This window comes from Oncorhynchus nerka, linkage group LG23, assembly GCF_034236695.1.
Source record: "Oncorhynchus nerka isolate Pitt River linkage group LG23, Oner_Uvic_2.0, whole genome shotgun sequence".
Classification (NCBI taxonomy): domain Eukaryota; kingdom Metazoa; phylum Chordata; class Actinopteri; order Salmoniformes; family Salmonidae; genus Oncorhynchus; species Oncorhynchus nerka.
In genome coordinates this window covers 59,015,763-59,031,988 of record NC_088418.1, presented here as the reverse complement: position 1 = coordinate 59,031,988, position 16,226 = coordinate 59,015,763, and the positions used below count along the sequence as shown (strand labels likewise).

General features: G+C 42.9%; 2 protein-coding genes across 9 annotated transcripts in view; both read right to left on the bottom strand.

The window, feature by feature from the left end:
• LOC115132944 (protein kinase C and casein kinase substrate in neurons protein 2-like) overlaps positions 1 to 5,528 on the bottom strand; it is a 40,634-nt gene extending 35,106 nt beyond the window's left edge. For 4 of the 5 annotated variants that reach the window (XM_029665678.2, XM_029665681.2, XM_029665680.2 and 1 more), the window contains exon 1: positions 5,414 to 5,500. The gene's annotated coding sequence lies outside the window, so the exon portion shown is untranslated. The other variant, XM_065008363.1, reaches the window with a different exon arrangement.
• Positions 5,529 to 5,804: 276 nt separating this feature from the next.
• Positions 5,805 to 15,896, bottom strand: ttll1 (tubulin tyrosine ligase-like family, member 1). Of its 4 annotated transcripts, XM_029665673.2 has the most exons (11): positions 15,760 to 15,896; positions 15,572 to 15,651; positions 15,076 to 15,205; positions 14,415 to 14,623; positions 13,973 to 14,153; positions 11,956 to 12,093; positions 11,056 to 11,164; positions 10,764 to 10,907; positions 10,520 to 10,606; positions 9,156 to 9,319; positions 5,805 to 7,599 (listed from the first exon to the last, which is right to left on the bottom strand). In XM_029665673.2, the coding sequence occupies exons 2-11, from the start codon at positions 15,612 to 15,614 to the stop codon at positions 7,467 to 7,469; spliced, it is 1,338 nt and encodes a 445-aa protein (XP_029521533.1). In that variant the 5' UTR covers positions 15,615 to 15,651; positions 15,760 to 15,896; the 3' UTR covers positions 5,805 to 7,466. The 4 variants fall into 4 exon arrangements, with proteins under 4 accessions (XP_029521533.1, XP_029521534.1, XP_029521532.1 ...); XM_029665674.2 differs by having other exon boundaries at positions 15,076 to 15,203; positions 15,572 to 15,896; XM_029665672.2 differs by having other exon boundaries at positions 15,076 to 15,196; positions 15,572 to 15,896.
• Positions 15,897 to 16,226: the final 330 nt, after the last annotated feature.

Sequence of the window (16,226 nt, the reverse complement as noted above, 5' to 3'; positions counted from 1 at the left end):
GCTACGGATGGGTGTTGCCATCGTGACCAGTGAACTGAGATAAGGCTGAGCTTTACCTAGCATGGACTTGTAGATGACCTGGAGCCAGTGGGTCTGGCGACGAATATGTAGCGAGGGCCAGCCGACTAGAGCATACAAGTCGCAGTGGTGGGTGGTATAAGGTGCTTTGGTGACAAAACGGATGGCACTATGATAGACTGCATCCAGTTTGCTGAGTAGAGTGTTGGAAGCCATTTTGTAGATGACATCGCCGAAATCGAGGATCGGTAGGATAGTCAGTTTTACTAGGGTAAGCTTGGCGGCGTGAGTGAAGGAGGCTTTGTTGCGGAATAGAAAGCAGACTCTTGATTTGATTTTCGATTGGAGACGTTTGATGTGAGTCTGGAAGGAGAGTTTGCAGTCTAGCCAGACACCTAGGTACTTATAGATGTCCACATATTCAAGGTCGGAACCATCCAGGGTGGTGATGCTAGTCGGGCATGCGGGTGCAGGCAGCGATCGGTTGAAAAGCATGCATTTGGTTTTACTCGCGTTTAAGAGCAGTTGGAGGCCACGGAAGGAGTGCTGTATGGCATTGAAGCTCGTTTGGAGGTTAGATAGCACAGTGTCCAATGACGGGCCGAAAGTATATAGAATGGTGTCGTCTGCGTAGAGGTGGATCAGGGAATCGCCCGCAGCAAGAGCAACATCATTGATATATACAGAGAAAAGAGTCGGTATAGGCAGCAATGCATTAGTCTACGTGGGGTAGTATGCTGTGTGTGTGTCTCCTGGCATATTGAGAAAACACAGACACCACTAGCTCCAGAACTAGACCCGCTGGGGTTATATGAACCAACATCAAGGGATACAGGGCCCCCTCGGATTGGACAGCTGTCAGCTGCACATAGAAATACAGGTTCCCAAAGTCAGTGAGACAGAGATGGGTCACCCAGGGAGTAATTGAATGCACATGACCAGTGAACGGCAGCACTGAGGAGCCTGAGACTGGAGGGGCCTGAGTCATTACACACTACAGCCCTGCTGCACCCAGAACAGACATGAGACTCCACTGACCTTTACCAGAGAGGCAGTGAGATAGCGAGGCAGTGAGATAGCGAGGCAGTGAGATAGCGAGGCAGTGCGATAGCGAGGCAGTGAGATAGCGAGGCAGTGAGATAGCGAGGCAGTGAGAGGGGGGGTGATTGAGAGAGAGAATGTGGGAAATAGAGTGAAACTGAATGAGAATAAAAATGGAGAGAAAGAATGTGGAAAAAATAACAAAAGAGAACAAGAGAAGAAGATGAGCGAAAACGAGCGAGAGAGTCCGTAACATGGTGATGTGGGAGATGACTGGTAGGCTAAGTCTAAATAGAGAGGATCCTCAGTGTTGCCTAATTACATGGGTGGACGGCTAAACATAGCCTACCGTCTATGAGTGGGCATCAATTCTTTTCTATTCTATTTCTGAAGTTGACTACTCTCCACAGATAGCAGTTTGCGGTAGGCGGACAGTGCTGGAAGGCTCTTAGGCAACTCTGGGCTCAGGGCATTGTACTACTGGTTACAGGTCTGAACTCAGCCACACAATCCTGGCAAACAGACCCTGTCCATCCCAATATTCATAGCTTCAGGTCTGTACTCTTTAGCAGCCCCAGAGAGACAGACAGTGCTCTAATAGAAATCTATAAAAGAGACAGGAGACAGGGACAGTGGGGTACACATGTTAGGATGTTGATCTGTTCATAACACCACTGCAGGGCAATAAAGCGAAGCTCACAAGCATGTCATGCCCAAGCCTGTCTGCTGACAGGCACAAACATGTATGTCCTCAAGCAAGGTGTTTGTGTGTGTGTGTGTGTGTGTGTGTGTGAGTTCTCAAACACAGCCCCAGATAGATCTCACAATCATGCCCTTATAAATAAGCACCTCTCACACAAAGACAGTGGTGTGTATTTAGAGACGGGAGTGTGTGTTCACCACTCTGTTCTCTGCTCCTGTCCCTGAAACTGAGTTCACACACATCAGACAGCAACAACACGTCGCAGGGCATTGCTTATGATAAGATTTTGACATAATCACAAATCTCCCTGCCCATTCTGCCATTAAACTCTGATTTCTGATCAGCCACCCTAGTTTTGCACTAACCTAATACATTATAAGATGAAAAACAAACACTGATCAAGGGCCAGGACGATACCAGTATGGAGATATTCGTTACTATTGTGGCAAGGAAACAAAACACAAAGCAGATTTGACTTCTTTAGGGAAACATCCCTAATGTTGGAAACAAACATCATTATGTCATCATCCAGAGTTCCATTTATTTATTTTCCAAGTTATAGAACACAATATGTTACACCAAGTTAACAGACCAAAGAGGTTGGTCTGCTTCATGGTTTCCATGGAAACAATGTCACGATATGGTTATCGTCACAGCCCTACACTGATCCAGAGTAGTCTACCTCAACACACAATGGCAACAAGTTACCTTGGAGGGGTGTCGTGTCTGATTAGTCTCCCTGTTACAAAAGGAGACACTTCCTTGTTGTCTGCCAGTGACTCACTGACTATGTGAGCAGGGGAGGCCCCAATCACAGATGTTACACAGTTTGGCCTGACCAGGAAAATAACACTTCCTCTCTTTTGGGTGTAAAGTTAAAAGAGAAGAAAGAAGAACACAGACGCCAGAGTGAGGTCCAGGTCCAAGTAGGAGCGCTGCTGATCTAGGATCAGGTTCCCCCTGTCCATGTATGAGTGTCCACCCTAAGATTGGACGTTGGATCGAGTTCTACCAAAAATACTAAAATTGGACCCAATGCATCTATGCTTGGCACTCAGTATTAAGGAGATAGATTGCAGGTAAGGCCCTGCGATAGACTAGCATCCTGTCCAGGGGTGTACCTCTACATCAAGCTGCCTCACGCTACAGAAATAGGAGATCTCTGCCAAGGCTCGCGCAAGGCTACCTACGCAAATCAGCACTCCTACTCTGAGAGCCTTGTTACATATAGCCTCAGGGCTATAGTAGTAGGAGATATCACACATGTGGAATGGAGCCAAGACCAGCCATACATTGTACAAGTAGGCCTACATGTATACACTAGACATCAAATGAACCCTGTTTAGAAGCCCCTGGCTGAGTCCCAATTCTCCACCCTTCTCCCAAAGTGAACACTTGAACACAATTCATGGATTAAACAGTGGAACCTCCCTCTAGCCAATGCTTTGACCCTTCCAATGCTTTTAAATCCATGACGGGAAGTGTGCTAGTAAGTGCACACTTTTGGAAAAGTGTGGAGAATTGGGACGCAACACTGAATGTCCTGTTGCTGCCTCTGACCATTGCATGATCGGTTCTTGAGGAGTATTCAGATGTAGGGGTTTAGTGGATCATTGTGACAATTCTGGATTATTTTATGCTTTCTTCCAGGGGGTGATAACATGGCTGCCATGGAATTATCTGTCATTTTGCTGAAATGGAAATAGCCAAACTTGTCATCTCTATGGTTCTACTCTCTGGCCTTAGTATAGACACAGGCCTGCATAGGGTGAATGTTAGCACAGTTTCTTCAGAGTCTTATCATGGCAATGGAATGTAAAGACTAGGGTACAATTTTGCTACTAGGTCATCTACCTATTAGCAAATGTCCTTCTACTGTAGTCCTGAGGTAGTTTTTTTTCATAAGAAAAATATATCCGTTTCCATTTCCTTCTTTTGTTTCCTAAAATAATCATGTGTTGAGATGTATTTTGCAATGATTGCTGCCATCCCTACCATCTTATGTTAGTTCACAGTAGGACACCATATTTATAAATCCCTATGGGGGTGTTTTAAAAGATTGTGTGCAAGTCAGAAGTTTACCCAATCGACTTTAGAGGAGTGAAGTGTTTACATAGCAACCATAGTTTGTAAACTTGGATTGTTTTTTCGCTGTGTCAGTCAGTCAACCTTGTCCTCCTTGGTGATGAAGCTGTGCATTGCTGCTGTTGATCTTACAATGACAGAATGGGGCCTATAGTGGGCCCTCTCTGTATGGCAAACACCGTCCCCAGTGGGTTAGAGTCAAGAACTCAATGTTGAGAGATTCTCTCTACTTGGATAACAAAGTCACTGACACCACCAGCAGTCAACCCTACCCAAAAACCTTGGACCAAGGGTCAGGCTTAAACAATGGTATTTGTTCCACTCTTACAGGCATTTTCCATGTTAAAGTGCCAAATGAGGGAGACACATAATGGGGGGAAATACTGGATTAAGTGACATCACAGATGCGAGCAGTCTTCTAGTCACTTTCCTGTGGAAGCCCATGTGCTGTGCTGGCATGATGTTAAGGGCCCGGTCACCATAGAAACAAAATGAGTACAATGCCACTCCAACTTCCAGGTGACGAATGATAAAAATGATGATGGATGGTACTTTAAATCCTATAGTTTGACAACCCTGTTTTTTAAGCTTTCAAATGAGATCAAAATGGGGCCAGTCAACTTTGAGAATCTCCATCTCCTGAATGTTTTGGCATTCAGGTCCAAAAAGTCACTTCCATTCCACTTCTCTCAAGGGAAGGTTTTGGGTCAACTCCTATTTCTAAAATGCATCTTGTTAAAAATCAGATTTGAAACCTAAGCCAAACTTAAACCACACATTTTAACAGTGCCACTTGGCCATTTAGTGTGAACCAATGATTTATATTAGGTGCGAACCAAGGTTTTGTTAAAGTAAAAAAAAGTGATTGAATTCATAAGTCAGTTTTAAAGTGAAAACTTTCTTTTTAGATAGAAACTTTTACCCTGTGACAGAAGATCGCTAGACACAGAACATTTGTGGTGATTTGTTGACTCTGAATTTAGACTGCATGAGATGACAGCGGGGTTATCGTTACTTCTGAAACCTGCCCCGCCCTTCTTTCATCAGTCACCGATGCAAGGGCTGTAGTCAGACAGATCTTGAGCCAACTAAAAATATACAAAAATAACAAAATACTCCCGATCCAATTTTAGTTCCCTAGTTAGGGAGCTAGCTAGTAAGTAAGCAATTGGCTATTATGCCAGTAATAGTTTACTAGGACTAGGTAGCGGGCTATCTTAAACATTGTTAGTTAACTAAATCATTAGCTGACGTTAACGTTAGCTAGCTACCAAACTAACTAGGTAGCCATCTACCAGGACCCATAAAAAGTAACGTTAACTAGTTAACTAGCTACCGACTGTACTGCTATGTCAACCATAGTTCGTTAGCTAGCTAACGTTAACTTAGCTGTTTCATACCCCACCTTCCAGCTGGTTGGATAGTAGTGGCTAACGTTAGCTAAATAGCTTGCTTCTGGTAATGTTACATAGAAAAACTTTCGTACAGTTGCTGTAAAGTTTAAAAACCAAAGTTCCAAATGAACAAAATAGGTATTAGATATAGCTAGACATGCTATCACTTTACCTCGAAGAGTTCCGCTCCTCTTGAGAGACGCGAATCAATGAATAAATTAGCTGTATTTAGCTGGCTAATCTTTTACCCGTTTTTTTTCCTTACCAGCAACAGGAGCCGCAGCATCAACGCACCTACCATCTCTTCCGGTATGCAAAATAGAAAACCTTCAAAATAGTAGTTTTCATTTCAAGAAATGTCAAGAACTACAAACACAATGAATATATGGCCAGATATTGTTTAGCAAAACGGCAGCCCTGCCACTTGTTTTGGTATACAGCTGAGGGATGGGGAAATGTGACCCCTCTCAAATTCAGAGAGTGCTCTGACACAGTCCGTGTTAGGTGTGAGAATCTGTCTAATGCACACAGGTGACCCCTAAAAATAGAGATTTACACAAATCCCCCATTGTTTAATTGGATTTATTACATGCAGACATTTGAGGCACCAGGAATTATTAATACATTTAAAAATCAAAAACATTGCATGTTATAATTCCTATATTCAGTACATGTATATAAAAAATATAATTGCAGCTACCTGTATTTAACAAAGAATGAGGGTAAAAGGATGACATGAAATGCATAACCAAATAGTGTCAAAAGTACATAAAAATACGTTATTTTAATGTAACAGTATATTTCATTGTGTACTAAAACCATCTATAAGACAAAGGCAGCAGCACCATATTAGTATATATAAAACATGGTACAGTCTTCTATACAAAAAAGTCCAAATCATTAAAGGCTAAACCTAATGGTGACTGTTAAAGTGATAATTCACCCAAATTACAAAATGACATATTGGTTTCCTTTGGGTGAACTATCCCTTTAACAACTCTGGGGACCACAGTGAGGTGGGGTGGGATGTATGGTACTGTATATAAGAAATTAATAAAGATACTCTATGAGTTATTACATCATGTTCACTTTCACACAATCAGATGGTTCAGTCTGTTGTAGCTCAGTAGCCACTTCAGCTTTAGTCTCTTGTATGCCAACCGCTCGAGGTGACCACACACTGTGAACAGAATGGGATTATCTTAAACACACAGGCAGACCAAGGGTGTGCTGGTCAATGTCTCAAATGGCACCCTATTCCCTATATAGTGCACTACTTTTAACCAGGGCCCATAGGTAATAGGGTGCCCTTTGGGACGCAACCCTGGTTTCGAGGTCACCCCTCTAAGGTCACACCACAGGAAAATATTTGTTGGCATGGCAATGTCATCCACAACACAAAATTAAAGGTACTTCAACGTTTGAAGAGCTGACCTCATCACTTTATATCCAGATATTTAACTGTAAAAGCATTTCTTTATCCCAAAGGTGAACTTATGAGTAACAATTAAAAAGTAAAGTTGTATAACCAAACATTGAACAAGTCTCTCAGTTTTGTAAAAGTAATTATGCATACTGTAGCCTTATACACTTTATAGCCGACTCCAGTGGCTTGAAAAGCAAACGCTTCAAAGCTCACTTTCCAGTCTTACTTTTGTTTGTTGTTAGCATTGTCCATTACACTATGTTTTATACAGTCAACAAAAAGCAAATGCTTTTCTGGTCATACATTTCAAAATAAAGAGGTGAATCCTGTCGGTTTTCAGACATTAACAGAATAATTACACACGCCGATGTGTCTTAACCTAGCAAATATTCTGCTTGAAAACATAAAAAACATTCAAGTAAAACAATTCCACAACTATATATGAAAACATTCAAACAGGTGCATTGATTGAAATCCTCTAACAGTCATCTGAGAACGTACCCTTCCCATTGTTATATAAAGGGTTGATAAATGCGATAATTTGGTGTATTATACAGAGCTTCTGCTAAACATGAGTGTGTGTGATCCTTTCTTTACTGACACACACGTGTCCTTGATTGTGATGCATGGTAGGGTCCTCAGAGCTTACTGGGTCCTCTCCCTCCCTGTCATCCTTCCATCCCTCTGTCTGGGTCGTCCCTTGCCCCCGGCCCCCTTTCCCCCATGAATGACACAGGAAGAGCGACGAGAGGTCAGTGAAGGGACAGTGAGGCACAGTGAGGCTTTGGACATTACCACCTCACTTCCAGGTGGCGGCAGCTGGGCGAGGCCCTGTGGCCCCCTTCGCCATTCCCTTAGACCCCAGCGACTGGCCTGAGCGACTCCGTAGGTCACGTTCTACATTCTCGCTCAGCGCCTGCTCCTCATCGTACCTGAGGAAGGGAAAGATAGAGGGAGGGAGGTAGGGAGAGAGAGACAGGCAGGGACGGAGAAGAAGACAGAGAGAGGCAGGGAGGGAGAGAGAGACGGAGGCAGGAAGGAAGGGGAAGAGACAGAGGATAGAGAGAGAGAGTACACTCTTAGAAAAGGCTTCTTCGGCTGCCCCCATAGGATAACACTTTTTGATTCCAGGTAGAACCTTTTTTGGTTCCAGGTAGAACTCTTTTGTGTTCCAAGGGTTCTTCAAAGGGTTATCTTATGTGGACAGCCAAAGAACAGTTTTAGGTCCTAGATATCACCTTTTTTTTCTAAGAGTGTATGTGTAAGACAGAGTATAAGAGCTACAGTGGGGTACGAAATTATTGACACCCTTGATAAAGATGAGCAAAAATAGAGATCTTTGGCCACGCACACTAGTGGTGGGTTTGGCATCTAAATGAGAATGCATGAGCAGAAAAGAACCCAGTACCTACTGTAAAGTTTGGTGGTGTATCTTATGGGGCTATTTTGCTTCCACTGGTTGTGGGGTCCTTGTTAAAATCAACGGCATCATGAACTTGTCATGATGATACCCAGTATCATGACATTATTAACAAAAACCTGGTTGCCTCTGCCAGGAGGCTGAAACTTGACCGCAAGTGAATCTTCCAGCAAGACAATAACCCCAAGCACACATCAAAATCCACAAAGAAATGGTTCATTGGCCCCAAAATCTAAAGTAGAAATCTATTGAAAAGCTGTGGTTTGAATTGAAGAGGGCAGTCTATAAGCGCAGACAAAGCATATCAAGGATCTGGAAGGATTCTGTCAGTGGAGGCTGCTGAGGGGAGGACGGCTCATAATAACACCTGGAACAGAATAAATGGAAACCATGTGTTTAATGGTTTTGATACCATTTCACTCATTCTGCTCCAGCCATTACCAAGAGCCTGTTCTCCCCAATTATAGTGCCACCAACCTCCTGTGGATTCTGTATGTAGGAATGGTCTAAGATCCCTCCCAAAGTCTTCTCCAACTCATAAAATAAGTAAAGATGCCAGATATAGGAAGTATAAAGACAATATAGTAATAACATCACAACAAAAATGTAACTCTGAGGTAAAAGGCTGTGTGTTGTCATTCTGATCGGTCAGATAGCTAGCAACAATGACTAGAAGCTGCTATGCGGTGAATCGTAGATGGCTTGTTTCAGTTCATCTGATCCTAAATCAGTTCACGGTTAGAGATATTTTCTCTAACTGTTAATCCTGGCTTGACGGACCAATAGTTCCAAAACGTCAAACCCTGCCCATCTGGCACTCCACTATTTGATTTTTTAAAAACAAATAGTGTGTTTTTTTTACCCTGGGCCACGTTCCGTAGTCAAATGTTGTCAAATGCTGCAGATAGAAATGCCATGATTAGATCCGACTTGATTCCTAATTCTACATGTCAGAGAAGCATAGCATATTTCTATCTAAATATTCCGAAACGCTGCGTCCTGCTGAACACGCCTCAGGCCTGTTTTCTCCCTCGAGCGCTGTGATAGGAGGAGGGGGCTGTCACTCACAGGACTTGGTAGTTGCCCAGGGCCTCTCGGGGTGGGCTGCGGTTCCAGCGGCAGTCGGGAATGTCCCCGTTGGGTGTGACGATGTTGAGAGTGTCATTGATCAGATTGTACTTCAGGATCCGGTCGTTGGCTGTGCTGGAGGTGAGCGACGGAGAAGCGTTAACCTGGAAGACAGACGCGGAATAGACACACACACACACACACACACACAGCAGAGAGCACAGATCAGGATAAGCATTAGTCATTATGTACACACGGGCCAGCATGGAAAGTTCTGTCCTGAGTATGAGTAGAGTACAAAGTACTGGAGACTAGTAACAGGCAGGAATGACCTCACTATTTCACTGTTTTCATTTCCTATCGGTCCCCATAGGAACTGGGAGCTGCTTATCAGGCAGGAAATGTACCACACGGACAATGTATTAGCAGCAACGGTGGTTGTGGGTTGTAAATATATTGGCACACAGACACTCACATGGACAGCTAAGAGAGAGAAAAAGAGAGATCAATCCCAGAAAGACATGAGCACACACACACACACACACACACACACAAAGCTTGGTTGGAATCACTCCCTTGTTTCCCAGCCCTTGCAGACTGAGAGACTGCTGCAGGTTGGTTCCTCAGCTGTTATTCTACAATACACATTAATGAGGGCTTGGCATTGGCATGCCGGCTATTCTGCCCCGGGTGGCTGTACCAGAGGATCTCACAGCGGATCAACACTCCTACACACAGGAACGCTTAGTGAATACGGGACCAGGGAAACTTAAACAATCTACCAAAATAGATCAGTTTTTATTCCTGTTGAAGTCAAATGTGTAATTCCTAGTACCCTCCGAGAATGTTCGACTTCATGTACTCAGCCAGACATTCACAGTGAGAAACCAATAGAAAGTAAACGACTCAGTATGCAAACAATGGCAGATAGAGAAGATTGAAGGAGTTTACAAAGTCATAACAACAGACAATTGTTTCATTGTGACATTCCTAAATCCTAAAAACATACATAACTGCTGGTGAACCAGAGTACTGTTTGTTTCCTATGCATTGCCGTGAGCAGGTTTTAGTCAAACACCTCAGACACAAGCACACACACATATACAAACACTCACACAGAGAGAGAGAGAGAAAAGTCAACCCTAAGGACATTAAACTTGCTAGACAGAGAAAGGAACGCAGCACTGGTTTCACTTCACAAGCAATGCAGAACAAAGAAAACCTTTTGACACGAGGTCATCTTAGTAGGAACTAGACTTTGTGAGTAAATCTATAGCATGTTCACAATAAGAGAGACTTTTTTACTTCAAGTCATTTTTGCCAATGTCATGTAATTACACTGTGTTTGTGTGTGGGCGCCTCACCTCAATGAGCCATGGCTTCAGCTTGTCATCGATGATGATGTCATATCCATAACACTCAAAGCAATGTTTATCATTGTTCATGACGGGCTGTGAAGAGAGAGAGAGAGGGAGTGTTTAGAGGGGAAAGGGAAGTTAGTGTGTTGAGTGTGTGGGACAGGAGTGAAAAAGGGAAGAGCAGCTGCAACACAGCAGGGATAAAATGGGGAACACGTTTTTGTTTCCATATGTGTGTGTGACCACTCACAGCGACAGCCTTTAGGGACTGCACCATGATCCAGTGGATCTGGTCAAACAGTCGGCTGGTCACCTCCTTCCCCCTGGTGCTCTCCAGGTACAGACGCAGGTTACTGACCGTCCACTTCCCACCGTGGACATGGTTATAGTCATCCTGCAATGTGTATAGATGTATTGTACACACGTAGAAATATATACACACATAAACTCATATATTTATGTAGGAGCCATTTCTGCCTGTTTTAGGCCCATTTAGTGTGTTGTGTATATGTTATCTGTCTTGACAACACACACACACTTACCCCATGTCTCTGAATGGCCACATTGGTCAGGTGCACAAACATGTTGTCCAGTTCACTAGTGCTGGGGGTGTACTTCACTGTGCAAAACCGGCAGAAACCCAGTTTATACCTGGAAGCAACACAAAGGTCCAAATGGACCAAATTGTCAAATATTGATCTGATCAAATGCTGAAGTTATCATTGATCCTAGTGGCAATATCCTTTATTAATGTTTTACAGAATTTGGAAAACTCATTTGCGACCAAGCTTTAACTGAAGTCTTGAGATGTTGCTTCAATATATCCACATACTTTTCCTTCCGCATGATGCCATCTATTTTGTGAAGTGCACCAGTCCCTCCTGCAGCAAAGCACCCCCACAACATGATGCTGCCACCCCAGTGCTTCACAGTTGGGATGGTGTTCTTCTGCTTGCAATCCTCACCTTTTTCCTCCAAACATAACGATGGTCATTATGGCCAAACAGTTATATTTTTGTTTCATCAGACCAGAGGACATTTCTCCATGTGCAGTTGCAAACTGCTTTTTTTGTGGTGGTTTTGGATCACTAGCTTCTTCCTTGCTGAGCGGCCTTTCAGGAAAATGTTTTTTTCTTGGCTGGTTTCTTTTGATTTTGCCATGATGTCAAGCAAAGAGGCACTGAGTTTGAAGGTAGGACTTGAAATACATCCACAGGTACACCTTTTTCATAATTACAGAATTATTAAAAAGTATATGCATACTGCACTGTTTATAATTATGTTTTTGCATTTCATGTAACAGACTGTCTATGTTTCTATTAGTATGGGGACAATTAAGTTATTATCTATCTATTACCTATCACCTATCCAGTCATTTCAGAGCGGTAGGACTTGAGGGAAATGAACCCGGGCTGTAGGCTTTAGGTTAATCATAAACCTACATGTAACACTTGAGAGGTCGATAGGTGGTAACCAACACATAGAGACGCAGGTCAAACTTCTTGCCTCCGATCAGCAGTGGGTTGTCGATGTACAGAGAGATGACATAGGCCTCCTTGCCACTTGAGGCCGCTACAAACCTAGCAAACACAAAGGAAACAGAGCATCAGTCATTTATCTATGGACATCTCATCTACGGACAACGGTGTTGAGAACAGCAGATTCCAGAGTAGTGGGGTAATACTACCTGTATGACATAAGACTGACTGCGAACAATGCAAATGCAAGCAAAGACTCACCTTTGGCAGCCACACACAGGACATGTTTATCAGTAGTTAGTAGAGTTGTGTGTGTGTGTGTATATATACAGTTCAGGTCGGAAGTTTACATACAATTAGGTTGGAGTCATTAAAACTCGTTTTCAAGACACTCCACAAATTTCTTGTAAACAAACTATAGTTTTGGCAAGTCGGTTAGGACATCTACTTTGTGAATGACAAGTAATTTTTCCAACAATTGTTTACAGACAGATTATTTCACTTATAATTCACTGTATCACAGTTCCAGTGGGTCAGAAGTTTACATACACTAAGTTGACTGTGCCTTTAAACAGCTTGGAAAATTCCAGAAAATTATGTCATGGTTTAGAAGCTTCTGATAGGCTAATTGACATCATTTGAGTCAATTGGAGGTGTACCTGTGGATGTATTTCAAGGCCTACCTTCAAACTCAGTGCTTCTTTGCTTGACATCATGGGAAAATAAAAAGAAACCAGCCAAGACCTCAGGAAAAAAATTGTAGACCTCCACAAGTCTGGTTCATCCTTGGGAGCAATTTAAAAATGCCTGAAGGTACCATGATCATCTGTACAAACAATAGTATGCCAGTATAAACACCATGAGAACACACAGCCATCATACCGCTCAGGAAGGAGACGCGTTCTGTCTCCTAGAGATGAACAAACTTAGGTGCGAAAAGTGCAAATCAATCCCAGAACAACAGCAAAGGACCTTGCGAAGATGCTGGAGGAAACAGGTACAAAAGTATCTATATCCACAGTAAAACAAGTCCTATATCGACATAACCTGAAAGGCCGCTCAGCAAGGAAGAAGCTAGTGATCCAAAACCACCATAAAAAAGCCAGACTACGGTTTGCAACTGCACATGGAGAAATGTCCTCTGGTCTGATGAAACAAAAATAGAACTGTTTGGCCATAATGACCATCGTTATGTTTGGAGGGAAAAGGGTAGGCTTGCAAGCTGAAGAATACCATCCCAACCGTGAAGCACGGGGGTGACAGCATCAGGTTGTGTGGGTGCTTTGCTGCAAGAGGGACTGGTGCACTTCACAAAATAGATGGCATCATGAGGTAGGAAAATTATGTGGATATATTGAAGCAACATCTCAAGACGTCAGTCAGGAAGTTAAAGCTTGGTCGCAAATGAGTCTTCCAAATGGAAAATGACCCCAAACATACTTCCAAAGTTGTGGCAAAATGGCTTAAGGACAACAAAGTTAAGGTATTGGAGTGGCCATCACAAAGCCCTGACCTCAATCCCATAGAAAATGTGTGGGCAGAACTGAAAAAGCATGTGCGAGCAGGGAGGCCTACAAACTTGACTCAGTTACACCAGCTCTGTCAGGAGGAATGGGTCAAAATTCACCCAACTTATTGAGGGAAGCTTGTGGAAGGCTACCCGAAACATTTGACCCAAGTTAAACAATTTAAAGGCAATGCTACCAAATACTAATTGAGTGTATGTAAACTTCTGACCCACTGGGAATGCGATGAAAGAAATAAAAGCTGGAAAAAATAATTCTCTCTACTATTATTCTGACATTTCACATTCTTAAAATAAAGTGGTGATCTTAACTGACCTTAGGCAGGGCATTTTTACAAGGATTAAATTATAGGAGTTTTGAAAAGCTGAGTTTAAATGTATTTGGCTAAGGTGTATGTAAACTTCCAACTTCAACTGTCTGCATGTGTGGGTGTGGTTGTGGGTGTCAGCACTCACGTGGAGGTACGGCTGTCTCGGGACCACTTCTTGATCTGGGAAAGTTTGTTGATGAGGAAAATGCCTTTTCCCTGAGCCTTCCCACACGGCTTCATTATCCACGTGCTGGAAGGACTCTTACGGAACTCCTCCACAAACAGATTATAATCTGCCGGAAGCATGAACGTCACCGGCACAAAGTCTGGGTCACAACCAGACAGGGAGAGAGGGAGTATAAAAACGCAGAGAAATATGAAAGGACGGTATTGATGACATTTGTCTAACGGCACAAAATAATGAGTGAGTTTAGCTATTATAGCCCAAGACCCCAAAAAAGGGCCACTTCTAGTCAGAGCCCCTTGTAGCAGGTGCAACTGAAATTGAAATGTATCTTACATCCACATGTATTTACATATACTGTAAGTAAGCAGTGTGCGTGTACGGGAAAGCTCATAACTGCCACCTAAATAAAGGTATTTCCCGTTTTCGTCTTTCTCTGCCAGCGGGCTTCCCTCCTTCTCCATATCTTTGCGGTAGCGTTTGATGTTCTTGATCATCAGGTCCTTCCTGGTCAGCTCGTAATGGTTGGGGAAGTGGTTGACCATCTGCTCGTCCGAGAGACGGTAACCCGTGTCCACACTGAACATGTTCCGGATGGTCTGGACGCTCATCCTATAGGGAGGCATAGACGGATCATAAACAGGGTTTCTCCAAGACTGATGGAGATTCGCGGGGGGTAGTCAGTCAGGGATGGGATTTTTGTGATTAATCAGGAATTTCTGTTTTTCTGAATGACATTATCTGTTATTTACAGTTACACATCAGTTTGCAGTTTGTCTAATTTACCCCTGAAGCAATATATTTTATGTTGTCCTGGGCTGTGTTCAGTATGCACAAATAAAAGAAAACGTTTAAAAAAGAAGGTAAGTGTTTTTATTGGACAAGACCAAGTAGTATAAAAAATAAAAAAATAAAAAAGTAACGCCTGTTTCAAAGCATTCTTCTCTACTGTTTTGTGCACACTGAACACGACCCTGATCTCTGTATGTGCTACACTGGCATTCATAAGCACCCACTGTGTATTGTCACTCAGAGAAAGCTCCATAGCTCTAATGACAGCCTACCAGTAGAAGTTCCAGTCCTCGCTCTCTGTGACCTGAGTCCATCCTCTCTTCTCAAAGTTGTTGATGAGTACGGATTTCTCAATGTCGGTCACCCATTTCACCTTATTAGCCATGGTTCCTCCTAGAGTCTCTCTCACACACACGCACACACGGAAACACACACCAATGCAAGCATTTACATTTACATTAATTTACATTACATTACAAGTCATTTAGCAGACGCTCTTATCCAGAGCGACTTACAAATTGACAAACACACATGCACAGATGAGCTTAGCACGTGTAATAAACATAGGTATAACTAACGTTAATAGTCTATTGTTTTGGGCCACTGCTGTTAGCTATCTCGCAAAAACAATGAATTCATGTGCTATATTCACAACTATCTTTTGGTAGCATTTTGGTGTACTGTAAAGCATTGAACACAATCGCGTTATGTCAGCTAGCTAAGTATCTATGTATCCTTCCACACCAAATAACAGTTTTAGCTAGCTACCTGGAAATCGATCTTCTAATCTTCTTGTCAGACAACCGGTCATCAGTCCCAGATAGCTGGATCCACCCTGCCTGAGACACCTGCAAAGGAGAATCATTTGTCATCCAATCGTGATGTCTGGTTCAATCGCCTTCAAGGGGAATGTAATGCAAATTATAAAGGAGAAATCCTCAATTTATTGACTTCACCCATGTAATCTGCTAAAAGGGTGGATGCTAGTTATCTCTTATCTTGATTTATCGATCCATCCCAGTCAGCTGGCAGATGAATACCGTGCTCTTCCGGGTGAATAACCTAGCAACCGACGACGCTTCGAACTGTCAAATATTCCCCGCTCGTTCCACCACAGGGTTGCGCTAAATGCATATGGTCCAATTTTTAGCATGCAGAGACATTTTGCGCCTCATGATTCCCTCTAGTGGTTGTTGAGAGAAACACTCCTCAAGGATCTTCCTGGTGTAACTGCCATAGGCGTGGCTGTTGAAATTATGATTGTGGCAGTTACCTGAAAACAACAAGATTAAAGGACGCTGCTGTAAGTAGGAACATTTTAAACAACTGTGAAATGTTCAAAACATTTTTATATTCAGGATATTGTTCTATAATGGCCATATTATTTGCGTTACAGGGCGGCGTCTACTTTAATCTACAAAAT